The sequence below is a fragment of the Harmonia axyridis genome, chromosome 3, assembly GCF_914767665.1.
Source record: "Harmonia axyridis chromosome 3, icHarAxyr1.1, whole genome shotgun sequence".
NCBI lineage: Eukaryota > Metazoa > Arthropoda > Insecta > Coleoptera > Coccinellidae > Harmonia > Harmonia axyridis.
The window spans coordinates 28,612,479-28,631,855 of record NC_059503.1 but is presented as its reverse complement, the minus strand read 5'-3'; the positions used below and the strand labels follow the sequence as shown (position 1 = coordinate 28,631,855).

Sequence of the window (19,377 nt, the reverse complement as noted above, 5' to 3'; positions counted from 1 at the left end):
TCTTTCTGTCATAGCAAATCTATTTCTCAATTTTTGACACAATAATTGAAACAATATTTGTATGATATTGTACAGGCATATTTTTCTATTTGATTTTCATTCCAAAACATGGACAGTACAAAAAAATATTTTTTGAACAATTCAAAATGTTTATTATTTGGAATAATGAAACCCAATTAGCAAACAAACAGTCAGGCAAGGAAAATCAATCTGTGTGAAGTTGCAATGCTTGAAAGCATGTAAAAATAGAAGAAATTATACTACTAAGTGGATCCTGTTTTTTGAAAATATAAATACTAACTCATATAGTGCTCAAGTTTCTATATACCATGAAAATTTTTTGCAAGTAAACCCGTTGATTCTAAATCTGCAGATTTTGCATAGTATTTAGAAGATCTATCAAACTATTGGCTGATTGATTAATTATTCACATGAGGTATAAATCAGGAGTAATTCAAAATTTGAAAATTAAAAAAAAAAAGATAAAAAAACTCACCATTTCTTCTGAAATAGTATTTGGCCTATCGCCCTCCAGGTCGAAGTCAAACTGTATCGCCTCGTTCTCCTTGTGCTTATGGGTTCGCTTCTTGGGATCTATAACCCTAAGGCGGAAGACAACCTTGTTGCCATCTTGCGAGACCACCTCCACCTTCAGTCCAACGTCTTCTTCGAAGAAGGCATGCATCAAGAGGTCCTTAACTTTGGGCCGGTCCTCCTTCCTTGGTCTTATGCAACTTTCGATGACGTCCTTAATGTCAGGAGATTGCACCTTATCGAAACTGGCCGGTTTAACCCCCTAAAAATATCCAATCATTTTATAGATAACAAAACACGTCAAAATGAATTTTGGAAAACGATATTGAATAAAATTAAAATGACTTTATTTCAGCAACATTTATTCAACACAACAATTGTTTTGTCAGCTACATGTTGACTTCTTCAGGTGATCATGGTTACAAACTAGTTGTTTCTCCTGACTTTACATCGAATTTCTCTCATTTTTTCTATTTCAATTTTGGGATTTTATATATTACATAAAGTGTGAAAATTTCATGGGCTGTTAATAAAGAGATTTTACAGAAGTGCTTTCTATAGAAAATACCCCATTTTTGATGACTGCAAAATATGGTTTTTATCAATACATAAGAACTGTGAAGGTAATTTTTATATATTAAAAACTTTATTACATAATAATGAGAGCAGTGTGTAAATTATTAAATGTTATCACCTTCAGGAAGAGAAGAAAATTCAATTTTCTTCTTACATTTTTATTTTTTGATAGTGATTATGATTTTTTAATTATTTTTGTGCAAAACTACCCTCTTACTTCAAAGATTCATGATGAAGAGTTATCAGGAGAAATAGGATTTAATGAATTGTCTTACTATAATTTTTTCAAACTGAATGAGCAATAAACCATACAAAAATGTACGCAACTTTCAACTTCTGTCTGTAATTCTGAACAAATACCCACTGTTGTTTTTTTTATTCGCATGAAGAATCTTGCCGGCAGTCCAACTTATTAAGGAATAGTTCAGATTTTAAAATATTTTTTTGGTCTAAAATTGCTTAATCAAAAACTTCTAAAACTCACCGAAATGACCTTCTTATATATCTGGGCAGGACCCGTACACTCGGAATAGGGATACTCGCTGGTGGCCATCTCCAACATGCACATACCGAAGGCGTACACGTCTACGCCCTCGTCGTAATGCTCCTCGTACATCTCAGGGGCCATGAACTCAGGCGTCCCTATAACCTGCGAAGCCACAATTGACAATCAGAAAATAATCAAAATAGAGGGCAGATCGAACAAACTTACGGATTTTGCGAAGCTCCTATTCTTGAGTGTGGCCAATCCAAGGTCGCCTATCTTTACTGAACCTGTGGTGCCAGTTATGAAGACGTTATCACACTTGAGATCCCGATGTATGATGGGAGGGGCTCTTGAGTGCAGGAAGGCCAGTCCCTTCAATATCTGACGGCACCAAGACTTCAACACCTTTGGGTTTATCTTCTTGAATCTCCTCAGGTACCTGGAACATTATAAAATCGTTACCAATAAAGTTTATACAAAATGTTTTTTATTCCAGCTTTCCAGAGCCTTTTAAACATTATCGCTAAAAATCGAATTAAAAATCAGTTTTTCATTATTGATAACGATAAAAATGATAAGAAAATAATGCTTTATTTGTTGTGAATTAATTATTGATTGCATAATTTGCCTGCTCAACTTGATCCCAACTAACCATTTTTGAGAGAGAAGTAACATAACAACTGCAATGAGAAAATGGAAGTTGAATGTTGTAAGATTGACTTTAAATAGAAATTATAAATGAATAAATAGAAATTAATGGTAAAATAAATTAAAACGCAAGATGAAGCAGCCCGTCACAATTCTCCAATCAGGACGATAAAAACTACTTTTTTGAATTTACGTAGTTTAGAAAAATCACACAGTTTGTTCAAATATGTCACAGCCTACCTCAATTACAACTATGTACGAATTATAGGAATTGCCGCATTTGTAATTTAAATAAAGTAGTAATGACTGTTATAATTGTATAAAAAAGATTTTTTGAAAAAGTATTTCAAGAGACAAAATGGTAATTATTTTGGAACTTTTTCACCAGGATAAGTCATTCCCTTATAAAATGATTAGGTTGTCAAAATTATTACATATTTAATAAATTACTTTGAAGACTTCCAAAAAGTATGTTTATTTTGATCATAGGATTGATCTGGTTTTCCTTATAATTATGAGGAAACGTGGCAAAAGTAAATAAATAAACCTCTGATGCCTATGTTTGGGTGCATGGCTAGAGTTAAAGTAGGCTGTGACCCTGTTCTAATTATTTCTAGAATAATATTGAAGCCATTTATTTACGTTTTAAGAGTTCCACTCAACATGAGCTCTGTCACAAGCACTATATTTTTCTTCTTTGTCCCTGTATACTCCCAATAATTGTAAAATCTCACTATGTTCGGATGCTGTAGTTTTTTCAACATCTCAGCCTCTTCCCGGAACCTTTGTCTCTCAGCCTTGTTTAGTTTTTTTTCTTGTAGTTCACACCATGCAACTGCCACACCAGTTTGAGTATCCAGACCACGGTAAACAGTTTTGAAAGCTCCTCGGCCGATCTGTTCAAAGTAAGAAAAATAAATTAGATGAATAGAAGAATAGAAGCTTGAGAAGGGGTGAAAAACGTAATCCAAAATTTAAAAGAATATGCCATGTTAAGACCACTGTGGGACTTATGAAGGTTGTGGATTATAACTTCAAAACTAATTGCAATAAAAAAAATTATTACACCAATGGATTATACCGAAAAAAGTGCTTGTAGAATGTTTTTGTTTCATGTTTATAGCACCAGTAATAAAGAAATTATGATTTTCCATTTTTTATAACTCAAAGAGATTCTGAAATCCCCTTACTATAAAACGAATTTGGGAAGTAGTGGGTCCAACTAGTTATCAATAAGAGAACATCGTAGACCAAGCGAAATGATTTTCTCACCTCTTCCTCATATTTGAAGAACCTTCCGTCTGGGCTGACAGCAATGGGCTTGTAGACATCGTCCTCATCCTCCACCTTTCCCTCCTTGCTGAGGCTCAAATTGACAACGACGCTCTGCTCCACTATATTCTCGCTATTTTCCGCGTTTTCGTCGTTCCGATGAAGCTCATCGATAGTCTGTTCCGTTATCTCTGTCAGTTCTGGATTCATAAAATAGTTCTTCGGTATATTGTACATGGGACCGATCTCTCTTAACCGTTGGTCGCTCTGCATCGTCTCTACTTCGTCCTCGGCATTGGAGTCGGTCTCGACCTTAATACGTATGAATAATAAAGGTTATAAAAACTGTGACAACTCAGGTAAAATAATTAGCTGACAATAATACACCACAAAAAAAATAACGTAGATGAAGTAGAACTCAAAACGAGAATCATTGCAGTGTGAAATCGACTTAAATAGTCTTATCTGTGATAATACATTGAGGAAAGTACGAGGGATCTATCATTATCGCGTATAGTTATTGAAGAAATTATTTTTGTCTCATAAATCAGACTGTACCTTTGAGATGATAAGTCTCTCAACTAGTACCGAAAAGTAAAGGTCGCTAAGGAGATGTTGAAAGGCAATTACGATCATAAAACTTTTGATAAAATATTGGTTTAAAAAAAGAAACATGAGGGTAGTGAGTACCAACTGAAACTGAAATAGCATATATTGATCTGTTTCAGCCGTCACTAATTGATCATGATAAAAACAAGCTATTATTATTGGCTCACACTTTGGATCGACTTTGACAAGCTTTTTTCATGATTAAATCAAGTTTTATAATTTCTATGTTTTTGTTATCAAAGATTTTTGGTAGTAAAAACATAGAAATTATAAAACTTGATTTAATCATGAAAAAGCTTGTGAAAGTCGATCCAAAGTGTGAGCCAATAATAATAGCTTGTTTTAATCATGATCAATTAGTATCGGCTGAAACAGATCAATATATTATGCTATTATTACATGTTAAGTTTGTTTTAATTAAATGTAGCGAATTACAAAAATGATATAATCGACTCCAATTTCTCCACAGCACTCTTGACCACGAATTTTAATGAACGCTTGTTAGATGTATACTGAATGTAGAGTGTAAGATATAATACAAAACACACATGCGTTTCATCAATAACAGAGTAAATACTAACCGGTATCATGCAGGTCACCCCGCCATGTTTCACAGACTTATCCTTTTTTTTTCTACTCCTTCCCCGTTCCTTGTCAGGCAAATCGACATCGTTAAGAGTGGTGTATGTCCCAATCTTGGAATCTGTCATCTCCGAGCAACAGTCGTGGAACTCTTCATAATCCTCGACGAAGTTCTTAGCGTCCAGTACCTGGTGATCGACGGCTGTGGTCAGCATCTTGGAGAGGGGCGACAGAATATCACTGGTATTGCAACGAATGCGGCTTTTGTAATCAACTAGAGTGGATTTCGCGGGCAGCGCTGACACTACAGGCATCTGGATCTTATCCTGAGGCAGCTGCAGCCGGTTTTTCGTTATTATCTGTACGGCCATATCGAACACCTCCTTCAGTACTTCATTCACAACGGGCTCCACTTCTTCCCTCGAAGCGATTTTCGTATCTGCAAAAGAAATGCAAGTTCTTTGAGTTCAGATCTATAGTTATGGAGATATTGAGCCACGCCCATGAGGGCGGAGCTTATAACTGTTGTTTATGCGAGAGTCCCAGAGCTAGGGAGGGATAATTAAGTTTTATTTACACAATGTTTACGCCCTTCAAGTTGTTTTTCTGTTAACATAATGACTATAATTAGAACATGTTATGACAACAATGTGAATGAGTCGAAATGTAACCTGATGAAGCAGAAGTGTTGGCAAAACAATTGTCACAAACATTAAATCATTAGTGGAAATTACTTTGTTGTTTTATTTTTCATAGAATATTAGTGAGAGTTGGTTTGTTTATTGAGAAATTCACTGCCGTTTTGTAAGGACGGTAATGCGTGTGTGACTTGTTTGGATAAAAGTAGTAGGAAGAAAGCAAACAAAATCAACAAGTGACCGGAGGAGTACCAGGAAGCGTCAATATAAGGATTTTAGACAACACAAGGTAGATTGAGCTTTTACTATGCATGCATGCACTATATCGCACATCGAGACCACCGCGGACCACTTTTTAAAATGGTGCAGATATCAATATTGGATGGCAGAATTTCATATTGTTGTCTTCAACGGTTAGGTTAGGTTAGGTATATCGAGACCACCGCGGACCACTTTTTAAAATGGTGCAGATATCAATATTGGCTGGCAGAATTTCATATTGTTGTCTTCAACGGTTAATTCCGATTCTGTCTGAAGAAAGCTACGAAACGCTGCTGTGAAGATATGATTTTTTGAATTTTACGTAGAGACGTGCATACAGGAATATCCGAAAATTAGTTTAGAAGGCTATTTCCCATGTTAGCCTAAAAGCACTCCTCTTTATTCGAGACAATATGACGCACTGTTTTGATGTCCTATTTCTTCAAAAATCAGAACACAGGAGTGTACATAGTTACAAGATCGCCAAATAAACTATTTATAAATTATTTTTGATGTAGGTAACACTTCTAATGTGATAAATGCATAAACTGTATACAATGATGGCAAGTCGGTATCTTGGGATTTAAATGTGTTTGAAGGAAATGCATAAAGAATGTCGTAAGTCAAACAGAGAGCGACAACGTTTTCCCCTATTCTTTTCCACAACCAATGAAATCCCAAATAGAAACAAGAGGAGAGAACATCCTTTACATCTGCAAATCTTCGTGCATCATACTCGTATTTCGTAGCACAGACTCTACCAGATAAAATCATTTCGAACGCGCCTACTTGTATCTGCCTAATATTTTTTACATGTAGGTCCAAGCTTCTGCCGTTTCGGAGTTATGAATGAATTATCTTTTGAATATTAGCACGATGTGACTGTGTGTAAAACAACAACTAACTTGAACTTAGTGGCCGGGTGGTTAATGCGTAGATTTTCCTAACGCACGAATAGATTTCAGACACAAGTTTTTTTTTTAATTCAAGAAGACATTTTGTTTCAATGAACTGTATATTCTGAGATAGGAGTTAACAATAAACCATAAAAATTAAGGTGTATTTCAGACGTTCAATGTAGTGTTGTTAAATTGATTGATAGCCATTGGGAAAACTAGAACTTTTATTATTATATGGATTCGATGTATGTAAAGTTTGATGATATTAAATCTAAGTTATGTATTCTTTTCTTGGAATTCCAACTATAGAAAAATAAAAATTCACAATACACATTTTTAAAGTGTTCAGAAGCTGCTCATTTGTTTCCACATTAAACAAAGAGTAGTACTAAAAATATCCACGAACAATTTCAATGTTTTGGTAAAGAAATCAGTGATTTTTGAAAAATAAAAACGATTAAGTAAAAATTTAAAAAAAATACAGGTTCAAAAAGATAAAGGCGCAAGAATGAAGTGAAGATCTTTCAGACAGAATGAAAGAAATGAATAAAGAAACATGTCTTGAACAAAAACAGTATGTTCGTTCAAAATTCACTTCAATACACACCCATGTCCATCTGCGTACCGATACCGCATCTTTTTAGCATTGACAAATCATTAACACAGCTTTGGAGACTCGGGGCACCAAAAGCAACAGCTGATAAGCATGCACAACACGCGTGTCACAGCCAGAGTGTCAATCGTAAATAAATTGATCAAATACGCCACTTGGAAATAAGCAGAAATCTCGTGAAAAGTCTTTGGCACCATCGCCAACGGGACGATACGAACGTAGAGCACTAACAGTTCCTCTCCCCATTACAGAATCATTAGTGGGATAGTATTTATAAAATAATAATCAATCAATGCGGCAGAGATAAGCGGGGCAAGACAATTAAATTGAATAAAGGTTGCTTATCTGAAAAAAAATAATCGCCCTGTCAGTTATCGATAGGGTACAGTCTTATGAATCAGACTGCAATAGTAAATACGATGCAAAGTTTGTAAACAACTTCTATCCTTCTGGGGATATTAATAGATTTCGCAGATAGCGATAACCGACTCTATTTTGTAATCATGAAATAGGCGAAAACTTTACGGTTTCGTAGAAACGTAGTCGGGATTCTTTTCTGGTTCAAAAATCACCTTCTTCTATCTGCTGCCGCTTGCCATGGTCAAATCGTCACACAGCCCGAAAACTTGTCTATAGGCGAATTTATACAGTCCAATTAAAACGTTCTTCCATCTGATGAAACTGGTTGGATTTCAAATTTGTCGAAAATAGATGACTCATGTCAAAAATTTGAAAACGATACATAGAAGGTAGGTAGATAATCTTCTATGATAACCATAGACAATCCTTACAACTACAGATAGATTACAAGATGCATAGACTTCAGTGGCGTAATTATATTATCGGGGGTAAGATGTCTAAAAACCAGGTGTATGAACTGATTAGCTTTTGTTTTGCCAATTTTGAGAATATTAGATAAGCTTCGTTATGTCAACTGTAGGTAGCGCTATCAACAAATTAAGATTCTTGTTGTTTATTATTTACGAGTTCCGTGCCATTATGTACCTATATGTATTTCTTTAATTATAGTTATGATCTATGGAAGTAATTCTTGTAATTGAAATACCAATAAACTCTCTCTCTATTACAAATATTTGAATTCATTCCAGTTTCGTGTTTTGTTTCACGACTTTGCACGATCATACTCGATTACACATCGCTTTTGATTGGTCAGTATCGGGTTTTAATTAATGTATCCAATCAAAATCAACGGAAAAGACAAGTATGACATTGCGGCGCCGCCACGAACTAAAACTAATATTTTCAATTTGGTCGAATGTCATTGCATTCAAAATTTGACGAGTGCATTCACCATGTTTTTAGACATCTTAATCGGGGGCCAAGGGTGAATTCATTGAATGAGGACCCGTTGAAAATCGATCAGAAAAAAAAAGTCAAATCTTTGAAATATTTCATATTCGATAAAAATGTGATTTGAAGCAGCATCAACTTCCATATAAATGTATTTAAATGACCATCATCTGTTGGTACTTTATTTGAAAGTGGAGGCTATATGAATATAAACCTATTATCAAATGGTTATTGTTACTTTGTTTATTACTATCTATTTTCGCAACAAAATGAACAATTAATGTATTCGATCTATAATTGAACCTTTTCTTATGAACCTTCTATCTAAATCTGATTTTTGTATCTAACTTAAATTGATTTTGATTTACAATTTTTAACAAATTTTGTTGAAAGATTTAGGTTATTTCTAAGCTCACAGTCTCACGGTTTGGGGTCCTCGTCCGACCGGAGGCGTTTTGCCAGCCATGCCACCCTCTATAGTTATGCCACTGATATAATGAATATTTTAGTTCAACTTAAAGTCACTTAAAAATAAAAAATCCAATCATTATCTATGTTTCATCAAGAAGCGATCCAAACCAAACTATCAACTTTCAATCCAAACTAGGCAACAAATAACGTCTTAACACAACAAATTATCTTCAATGAATATCATTATCATTACTAACGGTTAATTATGTCACAAATACATAGGCCATCCTCACCATAGGGTGATTGGTTTTTAAGAAGCTTACGCTTTTTATAGATTCATTGATAATTGAAAGTTCATTCTGAATCTGCCAGAATTGAAAAACTCGCTTCTTAACCTTCAACTTTGAATATTCAAGAGATAGTAAAAAAAAAAACAAACATAAAGTGCATCACATTCAATTGCGACAAATTGATTGAATTAATTTCATTATCCCATGATATCATAATTATTGTACGAGCCAGATAAGGTGATTTTCATAAATAAAACAGTACAACATACAACTCTTTCATTCATTTAAACCAATTATTTAGCCACAAGTATAATTATTACATTCGAAAAAAAAATATCCTCTCGATTAAATCATATGTGAGAATTGAGAAAGAAGATATCCATATTTCATGTTAATATTTCCATTAAATTTTTGATTTTAGTTCCATATTCTCTAAGTTCTTTACAGAATATGGCATAAACAAGTATTGAGCAAAAACTTTCATAAATAAGAATAATTGTTATCTGCAAAAAATCGTTAAAGCAACATGGATAAAATACAACTACTTCTACAATCATCCGATGTGTTTAGAATAGATATTCGATTTGGAGATATCAAGAGAATTTCAGCTCCTTCAGAATGCGTTACGCATGCGCAAACGTATATTATATTCAAAGCACATTCCTAAGTGAAAATTTCAGGGGAGGTTCAAAATAGTGTGGAAAGTGATACTTTTCCGCAAGAGAAAACCCAACGACGCGAAGCGGAGAAAAGTTTGAATTTAATGATTGGCGCATAGAGTTATACCAAAATTTTATGATTGATGCGACTCTGATATTTGAAAAAACCCTTGCTAGCAGGGCTTTTTTTCCGCACGAATTTGGAAAAGTTCTACTTTCCAAACGTCAATGCGTGTGGAAAGTAATGCCGTCAATGCGTGTGGAAAGTAATACTTTCGAAACGCTAGTAGGAAATAGTATATTGTGCAACAAGTGGGGAAAGTCCTCATTTCTCGCGAGTGTGGAAGTTTGTGGCACGAGCCTGAAAGGCGAGTGCCGCAAACACACGAGCGAGAAAAGGAATTTCTCCACATGTTGCACACTATACTTTTCCTACAACTGCACAAATTTCAATAATTCAAGTACTGGATTTGATTCAAATCAAAATGGCCTTCGTTGACAGTATGTGCTGATTTATTGCGTTTCCATAGAAACGACTCAAAAGCCAAGCAAGGTGTGGGCAAAGTGCCGTGGGGAATAATATTTCCCACAGTATGTGCAATACATAGTTTTGTTATTGAGTAAGCTGTGTAGAATACGCTACTTTCCATAGCAGTTGTAGGAAAATTTTTTTCCTTTTAATGAAAATAATGAATCAAAATGAAAACAACTGTCAGATCAGTCAACTTTGAAAGTTTCGGTAAGGATTCAAAACTCCAATACTTTATTGCTCACATTTGCCAAGGATCACAGGAAAAAAATGCAGTAGATTGAAGTGAACCGTCATAATGACCTTGAAGAAGGGAACATCATGGGGCCCAGAAGGAATATATTTGGAACAGTCCAGATGCGAAAAACTATTTGCAATGTCAACCAAAACTCAAATGGATATCTAGTGCCTGAACAGTGGAAATAAAATAAATCTCTCCAAAAAGAACACCAGCAATACCAGTAGACTGTATGGTGGAATACTAAGAAATCTAACTGAGGAAGAATTATTAGGAAGAGAAAAAGGATGGTTTTAGAGACGGAAGAATATGTACAGATATTTTTACATTGAAACAGATTATAGAAAAAAAATAGCAATGAACACATAACATTCATTGATGTACAAAAAGCATTAAGATATTGTGCTATTAATGAAAAGCTATTCAGAACTTTACAATGGAGCAAAATCACAAATAAAAACAATCAATAGTCTCTCAGAAACTAAAGGTCTCTGACTAGGATGTTAATAATGTTATATCTCGACAACATTTTTTAAAAACTATATAATCTATAAGTTTAAAACACTACATCTGTGGAAGAGGAAATGTCTTGAAAGGGGGTAAAAATGAGTGACATATATTTATACACTTTGCAGATGATCAAGCCATAATAGCAAATGATAGAGAAGACATGGAATACTTGATGCAAGAGATAATTGAAGAATACGCTAAATGGGATCTCACAGTCATTACAGAAAATTTAAAATACCTCCTGTTTGGAGCAAATAAAGGGAATCTCATTTTAGATCACAACATGGAAATTGAATCAGTTGAAGAATATAAATATCTAGGCTCAGTTCACTGTAGAATCACACAGGTAGGAAAAGATATTAGATCCGCCAATGAAATTCTGTGGTGCATTATAATTCGAAAAAAATGAAAGTATAACATACAGAAGATATTAGTTAAAAACATACTACTACAGGTGTGAAACATGGAAAGTCATCGTAAGAAACAAAACGAAATTGGAAGTAACTGAAATGAATTTGATTAGAATTGCAGTAAGAATTTCTCGTAGGCAATTGATCTAACTGAAGATCAATGGAAAAATCGCACAAAGTGGAAATTAGATATGTATATACATATATATCTTATCAATTTGTGTAAGGAGAGATAACGGAGTGCTTACCTTTTTTGGAATCTACATTGAAATTTAGTTCATCTTCATCATTTCCATCGAATATCTGAATGTTGCAGAATCTTTTACGGAATGGTGCCAAATTCTCAATTATATTATCATATGGTATCGAGGAACAGCTATGGGTCCTGATTTCCTTCTGTAGCTTTGGTTGTTCATCTTTGATTTTTGTAAATGTATAACGGTTCAAACTAGTAGTCGTTGTAACCGTTTTACGATGCTCAGTCTCAACTGTTGAAGTCTTAACAACCATGGATGTATCCTTGAGATTCTCCTCAGTGATTTTTGTTTCGTTTTGAGGCTTCTCGGCTAGCACATCTGAAAATTTATCTTTGATTTCCATGGAACCTTTTTTTTGAGAAAAGAAGTATCAAATCAATTTGAATCAGATTGTTTAAAATGGGCAACTCACCTATATTAACCTTTGGCACCTCGTTTGGTTTATCCTTCTCCTTTTTCGCTTTCTTCTTGGTATTACTAATCTTTGTTTTTGAAACTTTAGTTGGTTGCGGCTTGATCCTCAATGAGGGCCCCACAAAAACTTCATCTTCCACAGATCTTGATCTTGAGGAAGTCTTTTTATTTTCCTTTGTCACCTTCTCAATAGTATGATAACCAACATTATTTATATGACCCGTCAGACTTGCTGATGGGGTGGTATCTATAAATTCTATATTGTCTATTTTGTCTAGATCTATACTGGTGGCATGCTTCTGTGAATGTTTTGAGTTCAAATCCTGAAAGAGAATAAGAATGCAATGTACATGTTAAACAGGCAGATGTAGCATATTATATGAAATTGATTAATTCTTCTAAGCAAAAAGTAAGTTCTAATAGTTAGTAAAAAAAGATTTGATTTATAGTAATAATTCATATTTGATGCTTCAATATAAAAACTTCTACATATTTTTTCTGAATTGCAAATACCCATTCAATACCAATTTCTTTTCACTCAGGATTTGATTGGGTTGGATTCAATCTGCAACTTCAACTTGACAACACAAATATATCATTTTTGTTGTTGACACCCATCTATATATCCAATTCTTTGAAATAAAATATTGTATTGCACGACTTAAACATACTCAGACAACATAGTACGAGAAATTTCCCATTTGAAATTCATTTTCATATGTTATTTAGTTTGTAAGTTTAGCTCTATTGATAACAATATCATACAAAGTCTTCAAATTTGGATTGCTGAAGGCATTTGAAGTGACAAAGAGATAAAAATGTTACATGAGGCTTATGGTAAATTGACTTTATCAAAATCACGAGCAAGAATGACATAGTGCAGAGATCGGAATATGTTGAAAAATTTAACATCGCTAAAAAAAAAGGAGATGGTGACAGAAAAACCGTCGAACTAGTCTGAGAGAGGTAGAGGATGAAATAGTGACTCAAAACTTAAATGTACCCAAGAATATTCAAAATCGAAGAGTTTTCAATAAAAAGCTACTCAAAAAAACGGATTCAACCTCTTCGAAGAAGAACCTGGCGCAGCCAGATGGGTGAGTATTCTAGACACTGGACCACTAGATATTGTATTTAGCACAATCATCCCATGTTTAACATTACACGATTCTATGTAATTTTGCAAAATTTCAAAGGAGTTTTATTTATTTCCTCAAACGAATTCGTTTATTATTGAAAATAATAAACCAAAAGCATATAAATTTTGATCAGAAGTAACTTCTTATATTGATGTTTTGCTTTCAAAATTCATGCTAGTAGGTCTGACAGTTATGCGACATTTGAGAGAGCAGATTAACAAGAAGAATCGTGAACAGAAAACTGATGGTTTCAGCACCAAGAACTCAACACAAGAAAAACACTCCAGATTTTACACTATAGTATATTATTTTCTGATCATTGCAAATTTGTAATTATAATGATCCATATCGGAAAGGATATATTCAAAAATTCATAACTCCAAAACTACACTACCAAACATGAAATCATTGCCATCCAATACTTCATTCATTTTAGAATTTTTTTGTCTTTTCGGTTGTTACATAGTTTAAACGATGATTTAGTGGTGAATGATTAAATAAAAGAAAAATAATTTTTTTGTTTTTGACAAAATTCATAAATAATGATTTTTTTTTCAGTGGCTTTATCTTGTTTGAGTTGTTTTGTTCTTGGAAATGTTGAAAGGGTGATAAATATTTTTGTTGATGACATGGTTCAAGTCAGTGAGAAATTTTGGTCCCTTCAGTGTATATCTAGTATTTCGATGTTTCGCACAGGGTTGTACTCTCATTAGAAGATCTGGTTCAGGACAAAGAATACCTGCAAGGTATTGATGACTGTTGTCTTGATGCAGGTACCTACTATGAGCAATGGAATGGTTACAGGAGTTTCCTTTCAAAATCACCTGCAAGAAGTGAGCAATGTAAACGTAATTTACTTAAGAAACGACTTCATGCTGCTGGATTATCTTCTCAAGGGTTACTGGAGAGCCGCTTTAAAGTGAACACTGTATTGCAACATTTAATTTTCATGAGAAGTGTTGGCTTAGATGATAAAATATTGGAATTGTGTATTGTTTTCTAATGAAACAGAATTTGTCTTGAGGACTCAGACAGACATATAAAAGTGTGGCGGGCACAAGGCAAGAGATGCTAAAGCGTGTATTACCGAGCAATTTCCATTTATTGGAGGCTCAGATTTGGCATAGGGAGACATCTATTGGAGCATACACAGAGGTAGTGGTCATCCAAAATGGCACTTTGATTAATCATAGGTACCTAACAAAGGTTCTAGAAGACCATGTCATATAATTCATGATTATTTTGGAGAAGATGTAATTTTATGCACAGTATACACTGCCCTATATGGCTTAGATAGCTGTTTCTCATCTTGAAAAGGTTCAAATCACGTTATTTGTTTTGGTCTGCTCGAAGTAAAGAATTAAATTTGATAGACCATCTATGGGGATGAGATGGGGAAACTTTTACAGAGACATGTGTCCCAAAATAAAATATTATAATCATTTTTTCATACAAGCAATCACGACAAAACCATAAAATTAATAAACTATGTTACAATCGAAAATACAAAAAAAAAACATTTTCAAAAATTTCAAGGTCTTGCAGCAAAACAATGATTTCTATTTCATGATCATTTGTTGTCTCTGAGAAATGAATTTTTAAAATTTTGTAATTTTTAGCGTAAAAAATTCAAGGATAGTTTATTTGAAATTTGGATTCTACAAATTCCAAAACGTAAACTTTTTTCGATTGCAAACGTTTATTGTCGAGAATGAAAAACCAATATGTATTCAACAAATCTTATCGAACAACCACCTTATTCCCCTGATATGGCCCCAGTAGTTTTTGCTCTGACCTTTAGGTAACTGTTTTCAGTGAACAGAAAACATAAAAGAATTGTATGAAGTCGAATCCTAAAAATACGATAAATGTTTTGATTGGATTATTCGTTGTCCATAAGTGTTTAATTTTAGATGGGCCTATTTTGAAGGCGATGCAATAAGTAATTCTGAGTACTTTTTATATGGAAATATGTATATTATTATATGACACTAGAAAGACACAGCAATCTGAGCAATTTGAAATTTGGAAAATGATTAGTTATTAGATATCATAATTATACAAGTATTTACTTAAAGCACCACAAAGAGTTTGAGGTAATCAAAAAAAATATTTGGATACTTTTCAGTCAAATGTAATTATAAGAACCTCAAGCAGAGTCTGATCAATCAATACAGTGGTCTAGCAACATCTTCGAGACTATCTAGAATCTAGGTCATCAGGAGATACTATTTGAAATTTCATTTTCATAAACTAAACTTTTTTTTTAATAAAAAATAAGCAAGAAATTCTCCAAGCATCAAGAGAGATATGAACTAATTAATTATACTCCTAATACCTATGTTTTTACCTTCAATTTAAACTACTGCTAATTTATGAGTTACATATCTCTAGTTTTTTTATGTTGGAGACCACTTGGATGGAGGGTATATAGGGATATTTGAAACTAATTGAACATACTAGATACACCATAAACAATAAGATCATATCACCATAGAAATATCATCATATAACCGAAGTAACATGAAAGAATTTAATTGGATACATGGCTTTTCAATAATAAAGGTAATAAACATGAACAATGTGTAACAGCCACCAATAATCCCTTTTTGAATATGATGTATATTACCCTATTACCCTTCAAGATGTATCAAAATCGGGATTGCTCCCTTACCTCTGCTTTTGATGTGGATTTGTAAACAGTCATTGAAGTAATTGCGATTACTGGGGAGGAGGGACCGCCCAGAGAAGTGTCTGACGGTACAGCCTCCTCCCCTAGCTCGCATGACCTTGCTGATTGGTTGGAAAGATTCCTCTTATGTCCGCCTTGATTAGATGAGTTTGATCTATTGGAAGAGTGCCTGCTTAACGCTTTCGGCCAAGCATTGAATCGGGATGAGATCTTAGAGCTGTTGGCACTGCTATCGCTAGCTTTTCGGGGAATTGTCGGGCTATTTGTACTGCACAAAAATTCAGTTTTCAGAAGTGATTTAAAAAAAAATGGAGGAGAAAAAAAAACAGAAACATGAGGGTTCTGAAAACTTTTATAAGGCGAAGTAATTTGTATCATTTATAATTTGGTCAGTTTTCTTATTATACTTAAGCTTTTTCAGAATTTTGGTTGAAAATAAATTAAACGAAAAAAATTCAAGTGAATGTTTCCATATCTCAAAGTAAAGAAAAGAATATGTTTATTACCTTAATCATTCTATAAGGTATAACAATAAAATTGAATGTTTTTTTAAATCTTCTTCAATTAAACAAATACTAGGCTGACTAAGTTGGGATGATATATATATATTTACAAATTTTGCCAAGATTAAAGTTAAATAAATTAATTCCTTTTTGACATAGAGTTTTGGGCCTTACATTTTCTATAAACATTCATAAAGACTATATGTGTTGGCATCTGAACTTTATTTTTGAAGATATATCCCCACCTCCTTTAGTGCCCAAATATTTTTCTCTTTTCTTCAAGACCTAATATATTGATTTTTCAACTGCTTACTTTTCTTCAAGCGTGGTTAACTTCTTCGTTTTAAAAATATATCAATTTTTGTTGTTATCAAATATCTTCTTCAAACGTCTATTTCAAGAACCTACAAAAATATCCAAGAAAATCAAATTATGGCAACATGAGTAGTTCATTAGGACAGACTGACACTAAACAATGATACCAAACAAAAAATTACTTTCAATTAAAATACTTCAACACTTCTGCAAATTAACAGTTACCTTACAAAACAACAAATATTTCTAGTCACTGGTGTTAATATACTTTTATATGTTTATTAAAATTTCTTTGAAAATAAATTTAAAATTTGTTTTTAAAATGTGGTTCAAATCAAACACCAAGCTATTTCAATACAAATTACTTCGCTAACATAGAAATTCCCTAGGATATATAGTATATTTATTTTAGCAATTGCATGACATCCTAGATGGCGAATCCGAGATGCCATCCACCTTGAAAACACACACAAAACCAGGCGATTCCTAAAGTTTGTGTTGTCAACCCTTTGGTATGTTACCGATGTACTTATTTGATTGTATTTATTTCATTCGTAGAAAGAAATTATTTTAGTTGTTTTAGATTTAATATCCATCTCTTATACTATGCTTATCAGCATTTTTATAAGGTATTTATGTGATGAGAATTTGAACAAATCATACTCAATCTTCCAGTATACATTTAAACATTCGGAATAGAATCGCAAAATGAAGTATGGAAGGATTATTTTGGCCATCTGGCAAAGACCTTTTCATTCAAAGGATGACATCATACCATTGCTGAAGTAAATAAACTATAGAATCTTTTTTTTAACAACTGAAATGTAAAACCCCATTGCAGGAAATTTCTCAACTGCACTTTAATTTTTCTGTGAAGTTTTTCACTCTGAGAATGTTGCATATGAAACTGTAATAAAAAAAAATGATTCACTAATATTTTGAAGTCTGGAAATTCGACTTTTAAATCTAAAAACACAAGAAAAGGAATATTTGATTGAAAAAATATTCTTCATGACAACATTCACATACCTGCATTTATAACAAACAAATTTTGAGAGATATCCATAAATACCATCAGCAAAATTCATGAAATCCCAAATTACATACTCTCACATATTTAACATCCAAAATGTACAAAGAAAAAAAATGAGTATTCCTTGGAGAAAATCATTCTGTTATAAATATAGTCTTATTAGAGAAACAAAACAAGATAAAGGTGAACTGAGATAAAACTTATCAAATTTAAAAATAATTTCAAAAAGTCATTCTTTCGGCTTTCATTCAGATTATTGAGTCTTCCTTCCAATTCATATTTTCAGCAGTGTCTTGAATGTATCCTTATCTAACCACAGATCAAGGATAAATTCCCCAGGATATCTAAAAATATACCTACAAGGAAATTGGCCGGAACTGATAACGAAATTAGTGAAAATGTTTTTGTTGTCATCAAGTATAGAAGATCTATGCATCTAGCCCCATAGACATATTGATGGTTATCAATATTGAAAATTTAGTGGGTGTTAGTTAGTAACACAGTCAAGGTATACTTACTTTGCTTGGTCGAATTTTGGGCAAGATTGCCCCGTGATTCTCAAATTTTCTGGATGACAAGCTTCACACCTCCTTTCTCTCACGGCCCTAACTCCAATGATGTGTCTATTTTTTTCATTTTTCAAATAATTCGGCAAACGTTTTATTTCCTCTATTTCCAGTATGAAGACACAATAATTCCACTTCAAAAACAAACACAATTTTTTTAATTTACTTCACCACAATTGACCAACTCCTTTTATATGTAAAGACTTCTGGATATCACAAGTTTTATTTTTTTCAGTCTATAAGCCTCTCCAATGTTCTGTCTGAAAATTCAAATTTTTGAGCTGTTGGAAAAAATAACAATAAGATACGACAATAGCCCCTTAAAAACGGAACGTCACTGGAATACCATATGTCAAAAAAATTATTTCTTTTTGACCATGAAATCAAACAGAAAGAAATACGATTCACATATGCGTCTTAATTCGTCCTCTACCTTCTTTTATTGACATAATTAATGAAATTAACAGGAATTTTGCTAACTTGACTATTAAGACCCTAAAACGTAATGGAATCCTAATTGAAAAATTTCTTCTTTGTCAAGGTCAAAAATTTCATAAAAGATTAGAAAAAGGTGTAATCTACTAAATGTAGTTTGTTTTTGCAGGACAAATCCCGAATGTACTCCAAAGTCCTCGAAAAAACTTACATTTTGTATTAATTTTGACTACACCCCTCTAATGTCTAAACGCTATCATTTACAATTTTAACAGCAGATGGCGCATTGCAAATTTGACAGTCATGACATCCCAAACTTCAAGGACTCCACAATAATAAAATAAAAAACTGAAAACATTAAAATTGACAAATGCCATTTTTAAAGGTTATGATAACATAATGTATTTTTTTGTCTGACTTTATTTATCCATTTTCATTTCCAATGATTCCTCTGGGAAAAATGACTAAGTTTTTTCATTTGAAATATGAATTTTTCTGAAAATGATGCTGACATAGTAACGAATTCTGCAGGTTCTAAAAATGTTA

At 33.2% G+C, this 19,377-nt stretch overlaps 1 protein-coding gene across 12 annotated transcripts in view; it reads right to left on the bottom strand.

Moving 5' to 3' along the window:
• The window catches only part of LOC123676556, a 29,969-nt gene extending 10,837 nt beyond the window's left edge, over positions 1 to 19,132 (bottom strand). For 4 of the 12 annotated variants that reach the window (XR_006746965.1, XR_006746974.1, XM_045612508.1 and 1 more), the window contains exons 1-12: positions 19,043 to 19,132; positions 18,349 to 18,656; positions 17,827 to 18,174; positions 15,962 to 16,247; positions 12,147 to 12,471; positions 11,726 to 12,082; positions 4,708 to 5,147; positions 3,518 to 3,829; positions 2,888 to 3,141; positions 1,823 to 2,036; positions 1,595 to 1,759; positions 497 to 796 (exon numbers count right to left, since the gene is read on the bottom strand). Coding sequence is in view for 2 of the 12 variants with exons in the window: in XM_045612508.1 (XP_045468464.1) it covers positions 497 to 796; positions 1,595 to 1,759; positions 1,823 to 2,036; positions 2,888 to 3,141; positions 3,518 to 3,829; positions 4,708 to 5,147; positions 11,726 to 12,082; positions 12,147 to 12,471; positions 15,962 to 16,247; positions 17,827 to 17,885 (2,712 nt within the window). In the remaining 10 variants the exon portion in view is untranslated. Of the gene's footprint in view, positions 1 to 496; positions 797 to 1,594; positions 1,760 to 1,822; positions 2,037 to 2,887; positions 3,142 to 3,517; positions 3,830 to 4,707; positions 5,148 to 7,113; positions 7,346 to 7,691; positions 7,842 to 11,725; positions 12,083 to 12,146; positions 12,472 to 15,961; positions 16,248 to 16,656; positions 16,887 to 17,826; positions 18,175 to 18,348; positions 18,657 to 19,042 lie in introns of those variants that run through there. The other 8 variants (XR_006746966.1, XR_006746967.1, XR_006746969.1 and 5 more) reach the window with 8 other exon arrangements.
• Positions 19,133 to 19,377: the final 245 nt, after the last annotated feature.